General features: G+C 36.2%; 1 protein-coding gene and 1 long non-coding RNA gene across 10 annotated transcripts; both read left to right on the forward strand.

Annotated features, from left to right (window-relative positions):
* The first annotated feature begins 1,652 nt into the window (after positions 1-1,652).
* Positions 1,653-12,401, forward strand: LOC110930010. 9 transcript variants are annotated; one of them, XR_002587591.2, is made up of 10 exons: positions 1,653-1,795; positions 2,865-4,383; positions 4,819-4,983; positions 5,099-5,218; positions 5,298-5,384; positions 5,462-5,532; positions 5,648-5,760; positions 5,851-5,951; positions 6,039-6,132; positions 6,220-7,612. It is a non-coding gene; the product is annotated as an uncharacterized LOC110930010 (long non-coding RNA). The 9 variants fall into 9 exon arrangements; XR_002587595.2 differs by adding an exon at positions 12,186-12,401 and having other exon boundaries at positions 1,660-4,383; positions 6,220-6,384; XR_002587593.2 differs by having other exon boundaries at positions 1,660-4,383; positions 6,220-6,384; positions 7,462-7,612.
* Positions 12,402-17,816: 5,415 nt separating this feature from the next.
* Positions 17,817-20,110, forward strand: LOC110932220. The gene is made up of 2 exons (XM_022175572.1): positions 17,817-17,821; positions 19,678-20,110. The coding sequence occupies exons 1-2, from the start codon at positions 17,817-17,819 to the stop codon at positions 20,108-20,110; spliced, it is 438 nt and encodes a 145-aa protein (XP_022031264.1).
* The last annotated feature ends 2,478 nt before the right edge of the window (positions 20,111-22,588 follow it).

Raw genomic sequence — 22,588 nt, forward strand, 5'->3', positions numbered from 1 at the left:
GGCCAAAATCCATAACGCCAGGTACTATTGGCCCGGGATGCACGAAGACGCCGTTCAAGAACTCAGAAAATGCTGTAGTTGCCAAAAATTCGCTCCCCAAACACTCAGGCCCAAGAACAACTTAATACCAGTTACAGCAGCATGGCCTTTTCAAAAATGGGCAGTGGATATTGTTAGACCATTCCCGTCGGCACCCGGAAAGCTAAAATACTTAGTCGTGGCAATCGATTACTTTACCAAGTGGGTGGAAGCCAAGCCTTTGGCCAAAATAACAGCAGAGAATGCCAAAAAATTCCTTTGGGAACACATAGTATGTCGATTCGGATTGCCGCTATACCTGGTAAGTGACAATGGAACACAGTTCACCGACCGGGTTTTTCAAGAATGGTGCGCTAACCTCCAGATCCAGCAAATTTTCACATCAGTGGCACATCCCCAAGGTAACGGCCAGGTAGAGCGGGCGAATAGGAGTTTGTTGGATGGTATAAAAAGGAGGTTATGTTATGAGGGAAGCTCCTGGGTGGAAGTGCTGCCAAATGTCCTCTGGGCACACCGAACAATGCCCAGCCTAACCTACGGCGCGGAATCAATGATACCCGCGGAAGCGGGATTGCCGTCACTATGCCGCCTCACCACAGGCGACGACGATGATAGGCTCCTAAGGGAAGGCCTAGACTTGCTGGAAGAAAGGCGTGAAGCAGTCGCGATCAACGAAGCAAAATACAAGAAGACATTAGAAAAGTACTACAACAAACGTGTGGCACAGCATACTTTCAAAGAGGATGACTAAGTCATGCGCGATAATGAAGCCAGTAGGGCGGAACCCTCGGGCAAACTGGGACCCAACTGGGAGGGCCCCTACGTCATTCAAGAAGATCTGGGCAAAGGGGCCTACCGCTTGTCTAGACTAGACGGTACCGTCGTACCGCGTAGCTGGAACATAGCCCAACTGAAAAAGTGTTATTTGTAGTGCCTTGCTCCTAACAGCAAGAGTAGACTTTTTTTTGGAAAACAAGGGTAATTCATCCACAGCGATATCACCTCGTTTCATTTAAGTTTGAGTTTAATAAAGTTATTTACCTTTGTTTTTCATCGTTACTTAAACATATAATGAAAATTACCACCGCATTATAACTGCACATAACGGTAAATCACAAAAAGTACCCTTAAAACACGAAATATTTTCAAGCATATATGTAATACCCTGATAAAATACTAAAATAATAATAATAATAATAATAATAATAATAATAATAATAATAATAATAATATATGTTAAAATATTTTGTAAACTATACATAAACGTAATGTTATTTAAGCTATATTTGTTGGTTAGTAATTATAAAACATATATACAATTTTCATTATATCCAAATATATAAGAATTTGGAAACAAAATAAAACAAGTAAACGTATGTTCAAAAAGAAAAGATAATAATTAAAATAATTTTATTGAGAATTTAAAAGATAATATCAAATGGATTCCACTCTTTATTTAGTTGAATAGTCATACCTGTATGTGACAACATTGGATTTGAACATTTTTGTATGAAGCCTCCATCCAACACGTCAATACCTTCATTAATCACTCTAAACTTGTTAACTAAGGAATTTCAAGTTTTCAACTATAAAAGCCCATATTATATCTATCAAATTCATCATCTGTGAACTCAAAATATTTCTTCACCAAAATATTCATTCTGATCTTTACTTGAAAGTCATGTTTTCTATCATCTGGTTTAATTTTCCGACAAGGTTTTCGTCAATCTGATCCATCGTTTCATCTCAAGATAAGGTATAAATATATTTTTTCCTACTTATTACATTCGTTTAATGATTCTAAAATATATTACTATAGAACCAATCGAACCAAGTAATTATCCTAACGGCTTTTGTTAAAAAAAAATTGATTTTCTATCTTCGTTTTCATCTTGGTTTGTCAATATGGTCTAGAAGAGCCATGGTTTAGATTATAAAAATATTATTTTTCTCACTAGCAGTATTTTAAAAATAATAACATGTTTATATTATTCGATCATATTTAGCTTTAAACTATTGAATATGAATATTTATACTACTAGTTGCTTTTAATAGTGAATATGTAAACAATATTTGATGATTTATCTTTCAGATTTTAAATTATCCTTTGTATATATATACGTTTATTAATAAAGTTTATCTTTTATTAACTATCCTATATTATAATAGTAAATATATAACTACAAAGCAAATTCCTCTTTATTAGAGTGTAATTTTATATATGTATCTACTAGGTTAGAACCCCGTGTATTACACGGGTTGATTAAATATATTTTTATATAATAAAAAATTATATCTTTAATTACCCGTGTATAACATGAGTTGAATAAGAACGTGTACTACACGGCTTGAATAAATATAATGTAATCAGTTAACACACACAGTCGTCAAAATATGTTTTTGGTAAAAAGAACTTTGATATACTATTTACATATTAGAACATTTTACTTTGTTGTTTTTTAATTTATTAACAGGTTAACAACGTGTGTGTTACATGTGGTCGGATCAATAAAATATTAAATAGTTATTATTATTAAGTTTAAAAAATAAAAAATAAAAAGACTCAGGCCCTCAACCACCGCCATTAGAGACTTTTGAGTATGAAATGAATCTATTCACAATTCAAAGAAACGTGAATTTTGCACCCAAATATACATTCAGTCCATTAAATCCACTTATTTCTTCTTTCCCCATTTATGGCCCGTTGCTTTGTACCTAAATATTAGTTTTTATTCTTCCCTATTTAATACATGTAATCTCAATCAAGTAATCAAAACTAAAGAGGAAAACAATTACAACACTTTTCAGTTTGAATTAACATGCAGAACTAACGTGAGGCTATTAACCTGCAAATATGGCTTGTTTGGCATTTAGTCAGCGAAACGCGCCCTAGATCTCTCCTCCAAGTGGATGTTGATAGCTCGGAATGAAAAGGGGCTTGCTCCATGTGAATGGCCCCATAAATTTAAGAGATCCAATTGTGTTTGGATTACATCTCCGGTGAAAACAAAGGCAATTTTGCTTGGGTTTCAGGCAGTTTTGCGTTTGCACCGCATTTCCGTTCCATTTTGCAATACAATTGATGTCGGTCATCAAACGATAGTGGGACCCTCACATGTTAGGCATGTGAGGGAAATAAAATGAGATAATTAACTTTGTTAGTTATAAAGGATTAAACCAACAACAAAAATAAATTTAAAGGATGTTTTTAGCAAGTTTTAAATATTAAGGCTGGAACCTGTAAGTTTGAAGAAACATAAAGGACGTTTTGTGCAATTTACTCGCAAAATAATAAAATAAAGATAAGTATATAAAGATTATGTTAGAAGATAAATATAAATATAGAGATATAGTTATAGATAAACGTTGACTTAAAATATGGGATAACTTGATAAATTATTTTAAAACTTGTAATTTTTAAGATAAAAATAAACATAGATATATGGCGGGAAAACTAAAATGTAGATGCCTCTCATATCGACACGTGTCCATCAATTGGTTTCTTTTATTATATGTATAGATTATTTAATACATATATAGAATATATATTAAATTTTATACCTTCATAAACTCAGTTTGTACAAAAAATTTATCAAGTTTATCACTCATAGAGGACATAACTAATGGCAGCCGTTTTAAAAAGGTTTTAACTGTGATATATAAATAGAAGTCTCCATAAACTTCATTGACTTATGAGTATTTTATTAATTTAGATGTACTAAATGAAGATCCATAAATGAAAAGATTTTTAAAGTCTTAAGTCACTGGAAATTTAATAAATGAACAAAAGAGTACAAATCAAAAGTTTAACACCTCTAAATAATATCACAATAGGATTTTGTGATCGTCTACACGTATTTGATTGTCTCAAATTGTGATCATCGCTTAAGGTACGGATAGAATTCCTTCCTTCAATACATGTCATTTGGTCTTCGGGCATCTGATTCCTGATTTTTAAATTATGCACTAATTATATAACACTCTAATTTTTAACATTTCTAAGCATAAGAGGTTGTACTTTGTGCTTGGTTTGTGGTTTGTGATGTTATAGGTAGAAATTGTTTTCATACCCACAAAACAACAAACCCTATCTCCTGCCTTTTCATTCATCGATCATCTACTTTTTTCCTTCTTTTTGTTTTCATACCCACAAAACACCAAACCCTAGAGAGAGATAGAGACAGAGTTTAGAGGCAGGGAAGTGCAATGGCGAAGGTGATGTGGTTTGAACCTCCGCACGAGCACCTGCCGCTGCCTAAGCATCACCACCGGAGTTCCCTGCCACTGCACGAACACCACCGGAGTTCCCATCCGTTCACCGGAGCACCTCGATCGTTCGCCTAGGTATGGGATTTGTTAAATTGCTGCTTATATTGCATTAACAGAGGCTAATGTTTGATTTTGTGGTTGTTGTAGTTTACATATATAAGATGATTTTCATGTATTCTTTAGGTTTGATTTTGTGGAGGTTTGATCTGTCGATGTTGATTCTATATTGATTTTGAAGTATTATAGAGTTCACATTTGAAGAATAAGGGTTCTTACATAGTGTTTTTGAGTGTTTTTTTTTATTTTACTTTTAGTTTTATTATGAAAGTAAGGATCTGATAAGGGTTCTTGAGTTAATGTGATATTATAGATAAGCATGCATTCTTGATTTTTGTTATATGAATAGTAATTCAAAAATATAAAGATCAGAGTGTGAGTGATGCAAAGATCGCCATTGGTGATGAGAAATGCTGGTTCTGATGAGGTGGTTTTTGACTTTTTGTTTGGCAGAAACGGTGTATGCATGATGAAGCTGCACCGCATTATATTGACATGATTGATCAAACAACGTATGGGCATAAGTTTATAAAAGAGTAGTTTAATGTAACGCCATGTATTGGTTGGCGAATAGACCTTGGTCATTCGGCTGTGCAGGCTTACCTATTGGGGGCAGAGGTTAGTTATTCTGTTCTATCGATAGTCTGTAAACCACCGTTATCGATGCATCTTAGATTATAATCTTGCTACATGTTTTGAACTCATCTAAACTTGTGTTCTTATGGTTGTTTAGCTTGGATTTGATTCTGTTTTCTTTGGGCGAACTGATTACCTAGATAGAGCTAAGCGAAAAGGAGATAAACGTCTTGAAGTTATCTGGCAGGGCTCCAAGAGTCTTAGTTCATCTTCACAGGTATTTTTTAATTTTGGTATCATAATTATCGATTTTTGTAATTGGAAGTACTGCCTAACATGATCATTAATCTTGACAGATTTTCGCAGGTGCTTTCCCCGAGAGCTACGAACCTCCACCAGGTGGTTTTTACTATGAAGTTAACGACGATTCCCCGATTGTCCAGGTAACCTATTAAATAAGATTCAAGGTTTATGAATGTTAATGCAGACATGTAACGTAATTGTGTTATTTATACTGAAGGATGACATTGACCTGTTTGACTACAATTTGAAGAACGGGTTAATGATTTCGTGGCTGCAGCCTTATCACAGGTGAGCTACACACATATGTTTTAAACTTTTAATGGCTACGTGTCTACTTTTTCTTAAAAGAGTTCAAGAGGAAAGATTAACCAAATAATTATTTAACGTTTTCTTATACTATCAGGCGAACATTACTCGCAAAAATCATGTAATGTAGACAATGAGAACAGACTCAAATATCAGTATGCAGATTCATGGTTTCGGAATATGGACAAGTTTATTCATTATGTCAATAAAGTTAGTTACTCCATCAATCCTTTCTGAACTTCACATCTCTTTGCTGTTATATTTGTTTGGTTTTTGAAGTTTGACTATATATGCATACAGGATGGCCGAGTCAATGCTCTCTATTCAACGCCATCTATATACACCGATGCTAAACATGCTGAGACTGACTCGTGGCCTCTCAAAGAAGACGACTATTTTCCGTAAGTACAATTATAGAAACTTTACAATATACAATCACATATGAAGTCCAAATTGCTGATATTTTTAGCACTAAATTTGTTTGTTAGATATGCAAGCGGTATAGATGTCTACTGGACTGGATACTTTACTAGCAGGGCAGGTCTAAAGTGCTATGTCAGAATGTTGAGTGGCTATTATCTGGTGGGTGACACGTTTTTTAATTATTTCACATTATCCGTTAACGTTAATGTCTGATATTGATTTTCATTTGACTTCAATTAATATCAGTCAGCAAGACAATTGGAAGTAATGAACGGAAGGAATAAACGGGCCCACTACAGACTATTTGGGTGATGCTTTGGTGATTGCCCAGCATCACGATTGTGTTAGTGGTACTTCTCAACAACATGTGGCTAATGATTATGCAAAACGGCTCTCAATAGGTTAAAGGAGGTACAACTTAATTCTATTTTTTTTTTTTTGCAAATAATATTTTGAGTAAAATGCCATTTTCGTCTATGAGGTTTGGCCATTTTGCGACTTTCGTCCATTGCGAAATTGTTAGCGCATGGGAAGCATTTGGGTTTTTAGTTATGTTTTATTCACGGTTGACAAAATGGGCCCACGTGGGAAGCATGGGGACGGTGGTGAATGGAAGTTTAAGAGCCTCGCAGACGAGTCAACTAGACCACAGTTGATAATCTTTATTTTTCTTTCAATTTAAAGTTATATTTATTGTTATTTTGTTGATTTTTTGATTGGCATGAGAGGGAATTCCAAGTTGCAAATTTACCATATAAGCCGGATTCCAAAGTGATGCCAGAGAGTCATTCATATGAGCATTTGAACGCATTTTATGAACAGTTTACGTGTCTTGATGTCGACTGACTAGAAATATAAATCCAGCCCCCGCCGCATCGCGGCGGGTTACGCTTCTAGTTTATATTATAAAAATGTTACGAGTTTACGTGTTTATATATGTACAAGTTTAAGGTTATGTACATGTATTATGTTACCCAAGTCAGTCCCTTTTTCTGTGAGGATGACCACAGACCCATCATTGTGGCATAAAATGATGTGGCACCATCCGTGACGGTGAGTTGAGTTCACGGCGTCTCTTCTGTTTTAGTCTACGGACTTCTGTTCAGAGGCGTATAGATCGATCCTAGGAAAAAAGTAAATAAAGTCTGATATCTGGTGAATGGTCGGTGTGATTTGCCCACACTCCGTTCTCCATTCATGTCTGGATACATGGGCTAGCTACCCTGTATCAACCTCTGTAATAAAATGAACCTTCTGGACTTCTGGTAAATCTGTATATCATATTCTGATAATATTTGTTATACTTATTTAATATATTTTGAATTATGAAAACTTAGCGTTTTTGCTAAAACAAAGGTTTTTTTTTTTGAAGAACTTTGCCTTTTTCTCAAATAAAATAAGCCTTTTTGTTTCCCTTTATCCGCACACTGGGCAAAACTTTCAAATTTTGCTCAGACGTACGTTTTTGTGTTTTCTTCTTTACGTCAGGTTATCAAGATTTCTGGGTCGGGAAATGGAAGAGTGCTCGAGTGTTTGGAAAAGACCGTAGAAATAAATGTACTGGATTAGATATCCTATTTCCATTAAGTTGTAAACCCTTGTAATACATTTAAGTATTAATGGAATTATGTTTTTGATCTGACTCTGTAATAGTGACACGTCGACCCATTCCGGGTTGGGGTGTTACAATATAGGTCATGGGGTCAATACATACAGCGCTGACAGCGGGTATCTTGGTAATAGATACGCTAACCACTACAAAAAGATATGCATTTTGATAACAAGTGCATACGAACTATCTTAGTCAAACCAAGTACTTGTCCCTATTGCTAAAAATCAACACATGGGAACCAAAAAGAACATGTTCTAACACCTACTCGTGGAAACAGGTTGCCATCACCTCTACAGGGGTAGGCAGCACCTTATCACCACAGCCCAACAAAGGATGATCAACGGCCAAGTCATCGGTTGATCCTCCAATCGCTATCATCCCCGGGTCATCCACGGGATCCCTCATGGAACAACCACCACGACGACGTTCATACACTAAATGACAACGTCGGGCACGATCAATCGGTATAAGCTCCATCAAGGTGTCAGCCGATAGTGATGCTATATCCGGGTCAGCTGGCAGAGGATCTTCATGCACAACACTCTTGCATGCTCGATTAGCCCGGGACAAGGCAGCATGGGAAGGTGACCCTCCCCTTCGAATCATCGATCTCGTTACCGGATTCTGCAGTTGCACCAAACCATCAACGGCGTCTAAGCGCCTGAAAATATCGGAAAGCCTTTGTCTATAACTTTTCCGACTCATCGTGTCAAGTTACCAAATCAGGAAAAGCAAACTCAATTTATAGATGGACAAATAGTTAAACAATCTTGACAGTGATGACGATAGCAGCATTAATGAAAAACAATCATTACACGTCAAATAGCCACATTTCAGAAAAACGGTGGCGTCAGCAATCATGACATTAGCATTAAAACGTCTGACAAATCATGCAGATATTTTCACAAAACCCAAGTCAAATAATGTCATTACAAAAGTTGCAAGGAAGTACAATACATGCTAAATAAACTACTTATTCCTCTTCAGACTCCTCCGCGGGGTCCAGCAGTAAGCGTAGAGAATCTATGCCATCCTCGTTCACTTTATCCATTAAATCCTCATACGAGGATAGCGGTTCATTGTATGCTACCTCGAGGGCCTCAGCCATGTCACTTTGGAATTTGCCCCTCGCTGCATGAAAATCAGGGGCAACCTTCTCCAGCTGCTGGCACTCCATATAGCCCTTATAAACGCCATCATGATGACCAGACTGATACGCGGCGGCGGCGGACAAGCGGTCTATCAAAGCTGTAAAAGGGGGCGACTGTCGGAGATACTCAAACGCCCCCACCAGGCCGTTACATATTAGCCAATTCCTATCGCCCCGTAAAGCCGCCAGCTGGCTAGTCAAGTCGTCCACTTCGGCATTTGATTGCTCCAGGGCACCTTCCACCTCCTTAAGGCGGACGGCAGATGACTCGGTAAGCGCGTTGTTCTGGGAAACAAGGGAGTCGCAGTGGTTTTGAAGTTTTCTAAGCTTCTCTTCTCGCTCCTCTAGCTCAGCTTGTAGCGACCGTGTGACCACTGGCACCAAACCGGTAATTTCCGTACGCTCTAATTATTATTTAATGACTGCAATTATGTGCTTAAATGTCAACATTGTCTGATTACGTACTATACAAGTGAATTCATGCACGTTTTATACTATAAAATATTGCTTTATGCATTAACAAGAGCGTTGCGTCAGAAATACTAGTAAACTCACCGGTAAGACACATTGTGTCAACAGAACTGCAGAAAGCAGTCAGACATTAGAACTGAGGCTTAGGTGTAGGTCCAACGTCAAGAATACATTAAAACCCAAGAAGTATATACAAGGGTTAACATATAGACTATACGGAAGCTAAAATACGCACTAAAAAGCACCCGAAACGCACTTTAAGTGCAGAATTTTATTAAATTCAGCTATAACCAGCTTTTAAACATATAAATATCATGCAGAATTTACGTTTTATTGTCCAGAATATTTTCCTAAGCGTTGGGAATTAAAAGGGTACAAGAAAGACGCTAAACAGTGCAATTTAACGCTTAACGAACCGGTATTTAACCGAACAACCGGACATTACCCGGGACACTAAATTTTTGTCAAACACATTGTTTATTTATTTCTTGGCTAGTCGTGATCCCCGAACACCCTAACACCCACTAAAAAGCAACTAACTAACATATAGAAGCACATTACTTGAAATCTAACTAGTCCTTACCATCTAGTTACAAAATGTTACAACCAACCCCCCCCCTAACCGATTCGGTCCCAAGGACCATACCCACCATACACTCAAATCTTGTCTAAGATTTAATTTCATTTTTTTATTGGATTGGTTGCTTATGGAGGTGAACAAAATATGTTGAAGGATGGCTATAAGTATGGTGTGTGATCACCACACCATTCCTCATATCATTCACAAGATCACACTCCCTCGCCCTCACTCTCTCTCCCTCCTCTCGGTCACACATAACCACCCCCACCACCACCATTTCACCACAACAATCTTCCATTTTCAAGTTCCATTCAACCATTAGAAGGTGCTTTGTGAAGGAGGAAGCTTGAAGGACTTGAAGGAACTTCATTTCTAGCTTTCTTTCACCACTTTCATCATCATTTTCATCATCTTCTTCACTAGGAGCATCCCTAGCCTTGTGCTAGTAGTAAGTCCTTGCTACACCTTGTTTCATCTTGTTTCTATGATCAAATGATGTAGGATGATAAGTATGATCAAAACACTAAAGTAACAAGAACACTAAGATGATGAATATGAAACTTTACATGAAACTTGAACATAAAAGATTACATGAAGATGAAATCTTGTTGGATGAGGTTGGGTAAATCATACATGATATTTGATCGTTGGTTTTTTGATAAACCCGTTGTTCGAACATTTGTTGATACGATTTAGTAACATTTAAACTATAAAGAAACATGCTGAATTACATTTTCAGCCAACTTCAAATGGCTGTAAACAGACCATAATAAACCGAAAAACAGAATTTCTGAAGTCTAAATTATGTAATTTCGAAAAAACGAAGCAAATGGCATTGGAATCATATTTTTTGAGGTCGTTTGCTATTTTTAAAGACCCGTTTTGTAACAGCAGCTAAAGCTGAGTTTTTACTGTAGTAAATGGGTGGTATGTTTTTAGTCATAACTTGAAACCCATGTTGAATCAGCTCATGAAAATGGCAATGTAAATGACCACTATTGTCGTAGTAATTCTCCCACTGGAATTTCGTCAATCGGACTCACGATAAATTTTAGATGAATTAATTCGTAAACTGCAATCAGAAAGCGACAAATCTGATTGCAGTCCGGGAAATAAATTTTTATAAAATATTGGTAATGAACTGGACCCCGATATTTTTACACAATAATATTTGGATCGTATAAGACGTTCTGTAAAAATTTGGGAATTTTTGGAATAAGATAACTATTTTATTAAAATGTCCGAAAATAGTCCAGTTTTATATATATTAAAACTGAAACGACAAAGGTAGTATCTTGCATGTCAGAATGTCGGGTTGATTATTTGAACGATCTAACGTGTTATATGTTAAAGAAAATGATATGCTACTTAGCATGGACACCTCCATTTACAAAGGAGACTATGAAATTTTCTGAAAATCCTAACACTTAGTAAATATTTTCTAGACAAATGTTTGCTAGTGTGTTCTAAACTATGCTTTTCGAATATAAACCTCGCCATAATTTTTGTAACAAAAATGCACATACAACATACAAGATACATAATTCGGGTGCAAAATAGAAGGAACTTATATTTATTTTTGAGAAAATAATATAAGTAAGACGCTTAGTTAAAAATATAAATTATTTTTAACACAAGAATACGTACACAAAAGATAGTGACTTATACTTGTGCGATACAAGTTCAGTGACTAACGTTAATAAAACACGTTTAGGTCACGACGCTATATAAGCAAATCCGGTGAAGTAACGCAAAGTTGTGAGTTCATGCTCCCCCTTTTCTTTAACTGTTTTTGGTTTTATAACTTTGGGGGTGAAATACATGTTACAAATGTCACAATGTTTACAAATGATATGATGTTTACAAAAACAATAAGCACTCTTGGAGAGGACGAGTACCAAGTATGATGCGTTTTGAGAAATGATACAAGAAATGATACAAGAAATGATACATGATACGAGAAATCGTGTCACGAATAGGGTACCATAAGCACCATTAGTCAACAATATACCTAGACCGCATAACAAAAGGTTAGATCTAACGGGTGTCGGGTAGCCACACTCTTGGTGAGAACGAGTACCAAGCAGTTTTTTTGTGTCTCAGAATATGCCAACTAGAAAAATGCCTAAGGTTTGGTTGCTTCCTATGTCGTGTCACATGTTAATGGCCTTGCAACCCATTAACAACCTTAATACATACAAGATTACTTGATTTATACAGGAATACTTGAGTTGTACAATATACAGACATGCTTGACTTACATGAGATACAGAACTACGTGATTTATACGAAATGCATACCATGTTTTCATACAAAGTATACAAACGTGAAATACAAATACTGCATGAATTCACACCAACATTATGTTGACGTTTTTCCAAAACTCACATGTATTTCAGGTAACTAAAGTGGATGTGCGCTCGGTCTTACTCATGCTCTTGGATGTCGTTATGTTTATCGATGAATAAAGTTGTAACTTTTAAGACAATATGCCGTATCGTGTTGTAAACACTTAAACTATGATTTCAGTTATGTAATGTTTTGCATTCGAAGTTATTTTTATGAGCATGTAATATGTTTACCAATCGTATGCAATGAAAAACCTTTCATGATCACACCTCGTGCTTCCGCCTTAGAAAGGGGTGTGACAGACCGGGCTTTGGCATTGGATGCCTCTACCTCCGCAGTCAACCCCTGGTACCGCTCTTGAACCTGAGACACAAAATCAGTGTCAATTTGGAACTTTTCCAACCTAGCAGACATTTCAGATCTCACCTTTTGGGCTTCCGCAATGGCCTTACGCTCTAACTCTTCTTCCACACCCCTAGCCTTAGCAAGGACCCGGTCTTTCTCCGCTATATCGCGGGCCCACATAATTCGCTCTCGGCAAGGTGGGCGGTCACCCTTTTCAAATAATCCTCGGCCTTGTTCTTTTCTGACAAAAACCTAGCTTCTTTCAACCCGGCAGTCTGGAGCTGACTCTCCAAACGGTACTTGTCATCTTTCAGCTCTTGGATAGTAGCCTGCGCTTGGTGGAGCTGGGTGTTATCATGCATCCACCGGCGCCGGATCTCCGCTAACCTCCGAGGTTGACTGGCGGAATCCGCCATAGTGGAGTTCATCAGATTTTCGTTGTTTAAACCTTCAACATATGCCACTTCAGCTGGGGGATAAGCCCGCTCAATCCAGTGTTGAACCACTGGGGGGAAGATTAGCCTAGAAGACTCGGCAATTTTCCATTGGGGCTGGAAGCGTTTATCTCGGGCATTGGGATCCCAGCTGATAGTGGGCAGGTAGAGGTCATCGACCAGGCGGGCACCATCGTCAGCAATACCACTACTAGACCCTCCAGCGTCACTGGCAGTGGCACCCCCGGCACTGGTCGCCTCTTGGACAACGGGCACCTCCTTGTCGGCAACAGAAAATATACTCAGTGGTGAATCAAACAAAGAGGAAGGAGCGGCGCTGGAAGTCAGTGGCGTGGAAACTGGACTAGCTGTTACAGTTACAGCAGCGATAAGTGTAGGCGGCGGCATGGCACAGCTAATGGCGGCAGTCACGCTAGCCTGAGGTATAAGCCCTGTAACGCTGCTACTGCCAGAACTGGAAGCACTACCCCTAGAGAGGACAAATGGGTAAGGGTCACACCTTCTGTTTGAGCCCCACTAGGAGTACCTGGGTAAAAAGGCAACAAATTTCAGTAACACGAAGCTCATAATCCATAATCACATTTGAAGACAACGAGTACATACCAAGCGGCAGGGCATAGACAGCTTGCACAGCCTCAAACGCAGTCAGAGTAGGAGCAACAAACGTTTTCCGTTTTTTCGACACATGAATTGGGCTTGTCAGGGCAGCGGTAGTGGAAATATCACCCCCGGCGGGCGCTGTCCCACCAACGGAAGACGTGGCCGCACCAGCGGCCATGTATTTCCTCCCGGTAACCTTTATCCGGGTGGATTTTTTCTCTAATACAACAGCACCGCTACCTGCGCTGGGAGAACGAGGAGAAATATAGGCAACACGATCCGCTGGCAAGGCGGGTAACAAAAACTGCTCCAAATGTACCCTTAATACATCCGGTTCCTTTTCGTCGAGCACGCGGTCCGCGGCCCTCAGAGCAAGATGTCGCGGAGGGTCAATAAAGTCAAACAAGCTCCATTCCCCTGTAATGTACATACATGTTATTTCAAAATGGTAACACACATGACCAGCAAATAACACGCATACCTGCATCATCCCTTCGAAAGGAGGGAAATTGCTTGATGTCACGCCATAGCAGACTCATCCCCGCCATCACCAGGGCTCCTTCTGGGATTACTGTGCACTCGAAGGGGCGACCACACAACTTTGTATACAGGGCGTTAGACACATACGCATCCTTAGAAGGACCATCGTCCCTAACCTTGTATTTTAGTCCCTTTTCCCTCCAGTGCATCTCGCCAGGGATCACAGACGCATCAATATAGAAGAATTTCTTTTTATAGTCCTTGTCCTTGGAACTGGTAGGAATATCCCTCAGACAGGACACATCGGTATCTCTTCGGTCGAAGGTGAAAAAGGGGGATTTCCACACAAGAACAAAGAAAGCCCTAAACACAATAAGTTCCGGAATATGGCCTAGGGCGGCACAGGCAAATTCGAACTGCCGGAGTTTCACCAATCCAAGCGGATGCAGTTGGGAAATGTGAATACGGTAATGGTCAAGCACCAATTTGAAAAACTTGGTAACGGGCAGTCGAAAGTTGCAAAATGATGAAATCACTGAACAATGTAATTTTGCCCTCCTTTAACGGAAATGCTGTGTCCGTTCTCGATGGTAACACTGGATTCCATTCAGTCCTCATACCATAATCTTGCACAAGGTTGTTGTAAGATACAACACCCCATTTGCAGAACAGGGCATCAGAGCTGGCGGAGACGGGGGCAGAAGATTCACCGGTCTTAGAGGCCATTTGTGCGAAATAAGGAAGTGTAAGAAAAAGATGTGAAGAAATGGAAATGGAATTCGAACCTCGCAAATAGAGGTACTATTTATACAAAAAGGTAACTTTTCAAATTCAAAAAGGCGAACGGACGGAAATACGTGTCAGAGCAGGGTAAATACAGTTGTCATCCCAATGATGATTTAACTGTCACATCCTATCATATCGCCGCCATTTTCTCATAACACACAACGACACTTCACTCAATAAAATTTGCCTTAAACAGGATATACTAATTTTTCTTTCTTAGTCCGATCTCAAGAAATTCATTTCATAACTTCGGACTAGGGGGACATGACGAGGTATGACCCGCATCGGCTAACCCGACCCGGTCATTACCTATTATTTTATTATAAACAAATAACTATAAACGGTTATTCTAGAATATTCCGTCTTAGCATGGAAGATCACGCAACCAAATCTCCAACTTTTTGGGAAGATTATGCAAATCCCTAACTTATCGGAGCCCACCATAAGTTAAGGGAAACCCTAATAGTAAACTATAAATAGGGATAAACACCTAAGGTATGAATCATCTCGCTCTCTTACAATTCCTCTCTCAACTCATATTCTTTTACTCCCAAAACCGAGACTTATTCTCACGCCGGAGGATGGTTACAGGAATAACACCATTCCTGTAACGAGTCCTAACGGTGTTCTGTTTTGCAGTTAGGCTGTTCGGGTCGCCAGGTGTTGAAGTCCTCGTTGGATACTACCGTGAAGGTCAGTGTTTCTTCAGGCCTCGTGCGAGACATAAAATTTGGGCACCCTCTCTATAATGGTATTTGATCGAATCTTGGTTTCGTTCGGTATGATACGACACGGGTACTCGATATAAATATTATTATGCCCAAAAGGGTTTTACAAACATAAGTATAAAATGTAATATACTAAAGTCGTATATTACATTATCACATAGAACATTGCATCAATTAATGTGAAATTAAGAAAAAAAGGTAAAGAAAAATTGTTTGAAAGGAAGGATCGAAACTGCGCGCCCATGTTTAATTTCTCTAAGTAGTCAACCAGTAGACTAAAGGCCATGATTTAGTTGTTTAAGAAATAAAACCTTTTGACATTTAAAATTCTGAAAATCAAAACATACAAAAAAGAAACGCAAGATGACGGAATCGAACCCTAGACTTCAAGTATAAAACACAGCGCGCTTACCAACTGAACTATTATAGATGATTATATAAATATTTATAGTTTGTATTATATATATAACCCTTTTTAAAAAAATCGGGCCCTTTAAAAATTTGGGCCTCGGGCTGTCGCCCGGTTTGGCCGGCCCAATAGCCGGCTCTGGATGAACCATCATGGGATTATACGGCTAGTGTAAAGATTTTTAATTTAAGAAAATCGTGAACACGTGCTATCTTCGTTTATGTTAGTTCATTTATGTTTGTTTACGTCTTTATTCAGATAAGCTGGGTCCATTCTTTTTGAAACCATTGGCCGAGTCCAACCAAAATTGTTGTTCATTTTTAAAATGTTATTAATACCATCTAGACTGTAATTGAAATATTGGTGTTTATTTTTAATTGATATCCGTCTGTTTCATTTTTATAAATTAACAAACGAACACGAACATGTTAGTTTCTTTAACAAACATATATGATCGTTTAAGTTTCATGTTCATTCATTTATACATACAAACACAAACAATCTTATGTTCATATTCATTTGATTCGTTTTGAAGAGCGTTAAGACCATATGTGACATAGTCATATAAAATTTATATAATCTTAAAGAAGAAGGTCGGTGGCTGTATGTTAGCCACTCTAAAACTCAATACTCTAATCTGGTCTGGTGGTTGATTGTGGCAAGTTTGAATCAAAGAGCATGGGTTCGACTCCCCATTTCACCCCTCTTTTCTTTCACTTTTTTCTTTTACTGTTCCTACAACTAATCTTTTCTTTTACTTTTTTTTTCTTTTACTATTGCTACAAATAATCTCTTAACTTACCCAAAATATATTTTTCATTCTAATCCAAAACAATAACATAAGCTTATTTATGTACGGATCATGACTTACATATAGGTCGGTCCATATTTGATTTTTTACAATTAATTACATTTTATTATTATTTAACTTGAAGTTTTATTTTATATTTAGGTTTTCTATTTTATATTTTCTTAATACTTAATCAATATTTTTTACATCAAAATTTCACCTAACTTTACACTTGCATGTATTTGAATCGACATTACTTTTGTATTACTTTTGTAGTGAGTCGAATACCATATCACTTGGTTATAAGAGTTTTTTTATTAGTTAACTAAATAACTTTGTAATTGATGAATATAATGTCCCTTGATATGAAGAACCATCAAAATTTAAAAGCTAACGAACTAGACACATGTTGATTCGGTTGCTGTAGCGATTGGTGGTATCGTACCGGTACCTTACCAGTCATGTAACAAACCGAGTCAATATCGATTAAGTTCTCATTGTGTCCTCCGTCGCAATGTGCGGGTTAAATAAATGGTATAAACTTAAAAACCATTGTTGGTGAACCATGGTATTAAGTTTTCTTTTTTGACCCTCAAGTTTATAGACATTACATATTCACCCCAATCTTTTGGTAGGTGACACATTGACCCATGATTTATTTCTACTTAATAACTTCACACCTCATCTTCTCCAACACTTCAATTCTTTTGTTTAAATTACTCTTACGACTTTACACCACAATCTGCAAGACATTATACTCTTTTTATCTATGTCTAACCACGTTAATCCCACTAACGTAATGTGTATAACAAAGTTAAAAACAGTCAAGTCACGTGTGGGCATCGCACGTTAATGTCATCATCGTATCGCATATAACGAAGTCAGAAACTGATGTTGCCGCCGCAACGCGCGACACGGGTAAAAACCTAGTAGTTACTTATAATTATATTTTGTTTTGTAATTTTATGTAACTTACTCAGTTTTTTTCATATTTTTCGGTCTTCTTATGTAACACAATATTTGAAGCTTCAAAATAACAGATTTCAAATTAAGCAAACCCAATCTACAAAAAGCAAATAGCTTCAATAATGAAGTATTCAATTTAAAGACATAAAATGTATAAAAAGAAAAGTAAGCATATACATGAATAGTGGGGGGTGGGGGGTCATCAATTCGGATATTGGTTTATTCAGTTTTGATTTTTTTAGCCTAACCGAAACCCGAACCAATCTGAATTGAAAACATGTCTAATCGAACCAATCAACTGATTAAACAAGTTTATTCAGTTCGATCATCCGATTAAACATATTATTCGGTTTATTCAATGAATTTGGTTCAGTCATCTAAATAAGTAAGATTTGTAAAACCGAAAACCAAATTCACAATTATGATACGCTTAGGAACCGAACCGAAAGCCCAATTCACAATTCAATTCTTTTTTTTTCGGTCTTTTTTTCAAACCTCATATATATATGAGTGTGTTCGTGTCCGTTGTATAGTAAATTTTAAGTAGAATCATATTTGTACGCAATGCTTTAAGAATAAAACTGGATATATGAAAGCAAAATGGTTATGCTTTTACATGATTGCCGTATATACCGTGATTAAAACGATACATGTGAATAATTATGCGGCTCTACTGTTCTCGACATCCATTGTTTAAATTATGTACTTAACAACTATTGGAATATATCTATATATATTCTAAAGTTTAGTTATATGTTCAATTTTAAAACCAAAATTTATGGTTGTTTTAAATGAGGTCATTTACATATATCCCCCTTCTAAGATCATTTATTACATATATACCCAACCCATAAAATCAATTACATATTTCCCCATTTTAAACCATACATATTACATATTTACCCATTTTATTAAAATCACTCCTATTGAATTACTATTTTACCCTTAATGAACTTATTAAATGATTATTACATTTTTCCCTTTTCTAATACCATTACTTACATATTTTATGATTTAATGTGTAATATAATTGTTTACAAATAAGATATTAACTTAATGATATGAATTCATTTTTTTATAAGCCCTGCCTATTTTTTTATAAGCTTCTGCCTCTGTTATGTGAAAATTGAAAGTTTTGCTTATATATAATACGTCCTAGCTCTTAAGCATTATTTTTTTTTTTTTTAAGAAAACAGTCATGTGACCATGGTTTAAAAATTTACTTTTGTTGTAAAACAGTTTTTTTCAATATTATTTTGAATGTTTAAAACATGACAATTAGATTTCTGAAATAGCATTACACAAAAAAAAATGGAAATTTAGCTCCTGCTTCAAAACAATTAAAATGTTGATGATCGAACTAAGATTTAGGCTAAAGAAAAATTGATTACGACTTGAAAAAAACAAACGTATATTGTATAACAATATGTTTTTTTATATAAGATATTTTAGATAATCAATATTTTAACGTAAATTGTTAGTGTAGTTAACTAAAATTTAAATGTATAATGGGTCGGTTGTAAAAAATATGTAAACTTAAACTTAACCAGTAACTAGATATGTAAAAAGGTCACTTGTTTTATAAAATGGGTATGACCGTTTTTTTTTTCAAAGAAATATTTTAAAGATTTTATCACAACATATAGAGTATTGACTAGATTGATTTTGAAGTTAAGAGATAAGAAATTAAGAAAAAGGGTAAAAGGGTAATTTCATAAAGAAAGGGGGAAATATGTAATTGATTTTAAAGATTGGACAAATATGTAATAAGGACTTTTAATAAGGGGATATATGTAAAAATTCCTTTTAAATGCACCAGCCTATAAGAATCCTATTAATTTCATTTAATTTACTTAATAATCACAAGTTACATTACTTTAATCATTTGGGTCAAAAACAATTCCAGTTTAATAATCACAAGTTACATTACTTTAATCATTTGTGTCAAAAATAATTCCACAAAAATAATTCCACAAACCCTAGATCATCTGATAATAACAATAAGAAGAAAGCTCCGGCCGCACACAAATCTCCGGTATTCGACTGCGATTGCTTCGATTATTACACGAACTACTGGTTCCGGTGGGACACGTCTGTTAACCGAGAGCTAATTCATCAAGTAATTGAAGCTATTGAAGAAAACTTTACCAGTAGTGAACAGGTTAACTGCCGCGACCGTAAACCTAACCAGAAGAAAGAGAAGGCGAGTCATCGGAGGTTCGCCGGAAAAGCTTTAAATCCTCCGCCAGAGGTTTCGGTTTCGCCTCCGTACGACATCTCATTAGTTGAAGAATGTGCAAAGGAAGAACATGAGGTAGTGGAGGAGTCGCCGGAGACGGATGCAACGGCGAGAAGAGGACTTCCGGAAGTGAAAGGGTTGTTTAACTGGCGTTTGTGGGGACTTTGGAGTCCGTGATACTCATTCTTCGCCTCTCAATATATGCTCTCCAATCCATAATTAACTTCTCCCTAATTGAAGATCTTCATCGATTAGGCACACAACTCTCAGACATATATCTTCGATTGATCTCCTGCACAGGCTCGCCATCAGGCTCTCCATCAGTCGGCAACTCAATTGGAATCGTAATTAACTTCTCCCCAATTGAAGATCTTCATAGATTTGGCACACAATTCTCAGACATATATCTTCGATTGATCTCCTGCACAGGCTCTCCATCAGTCGGCAACTTCAGTTGGAATCAAAATGGGTCATTTACTTGCTCCTTTAATTACACATCATCCTCCTACTCTCCAGCAACCTTTAAGTGCAATATATATATTTCTAAGATGAAGATAATGTATGGTAATGAAGATTTGGAGCAGCAAGAGGTAAAAACAGCCCGAATTTTTCCTTTTATAAATTCGATTCGTGAGTGTTAGTGTGTGTGTTTATATTGATTAGGGTTTCATCAGATGCAATGTGAGGGTTTCCAATCGGTGTTTATACAAATAATATTGAACCCAATTTTTATGTATGTGTATGCAGTGTGTAGTATGGGGTCTTGCTTACCTCATTCAAGGAATAACAATGAAAGACAGGGGTCATTGATTTCGAAAAACTCCGCCTCTTTGTTCGTCTTCTTCCTGATTTTAAGTTACAGTGAGTCAATTTCCTTTTTCTGATTCTAATCGATTAAGAACTATACGTGATTAACCAACGAATTGTGGTAGATTTTATGTTTCTATTGCAGTATTTGGATTGAATTGACTGTTGCAATTTAATGATCGTTAGTTATAGTTCGTTTTTTGAATATAGAGAAACACTGACTTATTTAAGGTGCTTGATTTGGGTGAATAGTAGCAATACAAACTGCTATTGTAATTTGGTGTGATATTCAATTCAGTATCAGCAACCTAATCAAATTGTGCCCTAAACATAGGTAGCGTTTGGTATGAAGGAATGGAAGGTGGAATGGAATGGATCATTCTGATGAAATGAAAAAAAACATGTTTGGTTATAATGTGGTAATGGAATGGAGCATTCCAAAGGAATGTAACTCCTTCCAAATATAATAATTTCTATTCCTTGGTATGTAGGTGTTTTTTTTCCATTCCTTCAAGGAATGAAAAGAAAATGTTGTTGTTATTATTATTATTATTATTATTATTATTATTATTATTATTATAATACTTATACTTTTATTTGTATTTATATTTATATTTGTATTTATTAATATTCATACTAATATTATTAATTTTTTATCATTAATATATTATTATTATTATTGAGGCAATTATATTTTTATCATTTTTAATACAGTTGTGTTTCGTTATTTCATCTTTTTTTTGTTTATCAAATTGTATAAAGTAATGATTCATTCTATTCACATATGAGTAACCAAACATCACAATGGAATGGAATGATCCATTTCATTCCGTTGTCCATTCCATTACCTCGTCCATTCCATTATCTCATCTATTCCATTACCCCATACCAAACAGACCCATAGAGTAAATGTGTTCACCAACAAGGTAATAATATGTACTAATTTTCAATTATCATTGACTTCTAATAAGGAAATATAGCTATTAGGTTATGTCAAGGTAAGCATAGTTTATAAAGAATATGTTGCAGAATAAAGTTAATACAACATTTTAGTAATAAATAATTAGCTGATAGTCAATAACAATTTTAGTATGCTAATGTTGTTAGAGTTAACAATAAGGACTATCAATTGTTATTTAACAATTTTAGTAGAACTGGTGCAACATTTTTTGTTAATAGAGCTGTTAGTGACTCGGTTATTTATTACTAACTGCTTAATAGCCCATTAGCATACTAACTCTTGATTCAAAGTAATCTCCGAACAATTGATAGTCACTAACCGAGTCACTACCGTTGTTAAGGTACCTGCATTTTTGTTGTTCGTTAACTATTTGATTGTTTTGCTACCACATACTAATCACCCCTGCCAGGTGTGAAGGTGAATACTTTATTAACGTGACCGTTTTTATTGTCGGGTCAATTTTGAATCAATTTTGTTTACTTTTATCAGTTTTTGGTTTCGGTTTGGTTTTAGGTTGTTTTATTTTTTTGCATCGTTTTGGTTTTGATTTTTCCCAGCAATTGTTTTGTTTCGATCTAAGTTTTTTGAGTTCGTTTCGGTAAGATCTTTTACGTTTTTTGTTCCGTTTTCAGTTTTTTTTAGTTTTGTGTAAATTTAGTTTCCTTTCCGCTTAGATTCGCTTTATTTGTTTTTGGTTCAGGTTCGGTTTTCATTTCAGCAACATTATTTGTCTCAGCTTATTTGTTTCGGTAAAATTATTCAGTTTGTATAGGTTCATTTCGGTCTGGTTTTGTTTTTTGGTTCGTTTAGGTTTGGTTTCAGTTTCCTTGGTTTTCGCTTTTAGTTGGGTTCCATTTTTTATTTAGTCCCCGGTTCGCTTTCTATTG

Source organism: Helianthus annuus, chromosome 3, assembly GCF_002127325.2.
Source record: "Helianthus annuus cultivar XRQ/B chromosome 3, HanXRQr2.0-SUNRISE, whole genome shotgun sequence".
Classification (NCBI taxonomy): domain Eukaryota; kingdom Viridiplantae; phylum Streptophyta; class Magnoliopsida; order Asterales; family Asteraceae; genus Helianthus; species Helianthus annuus.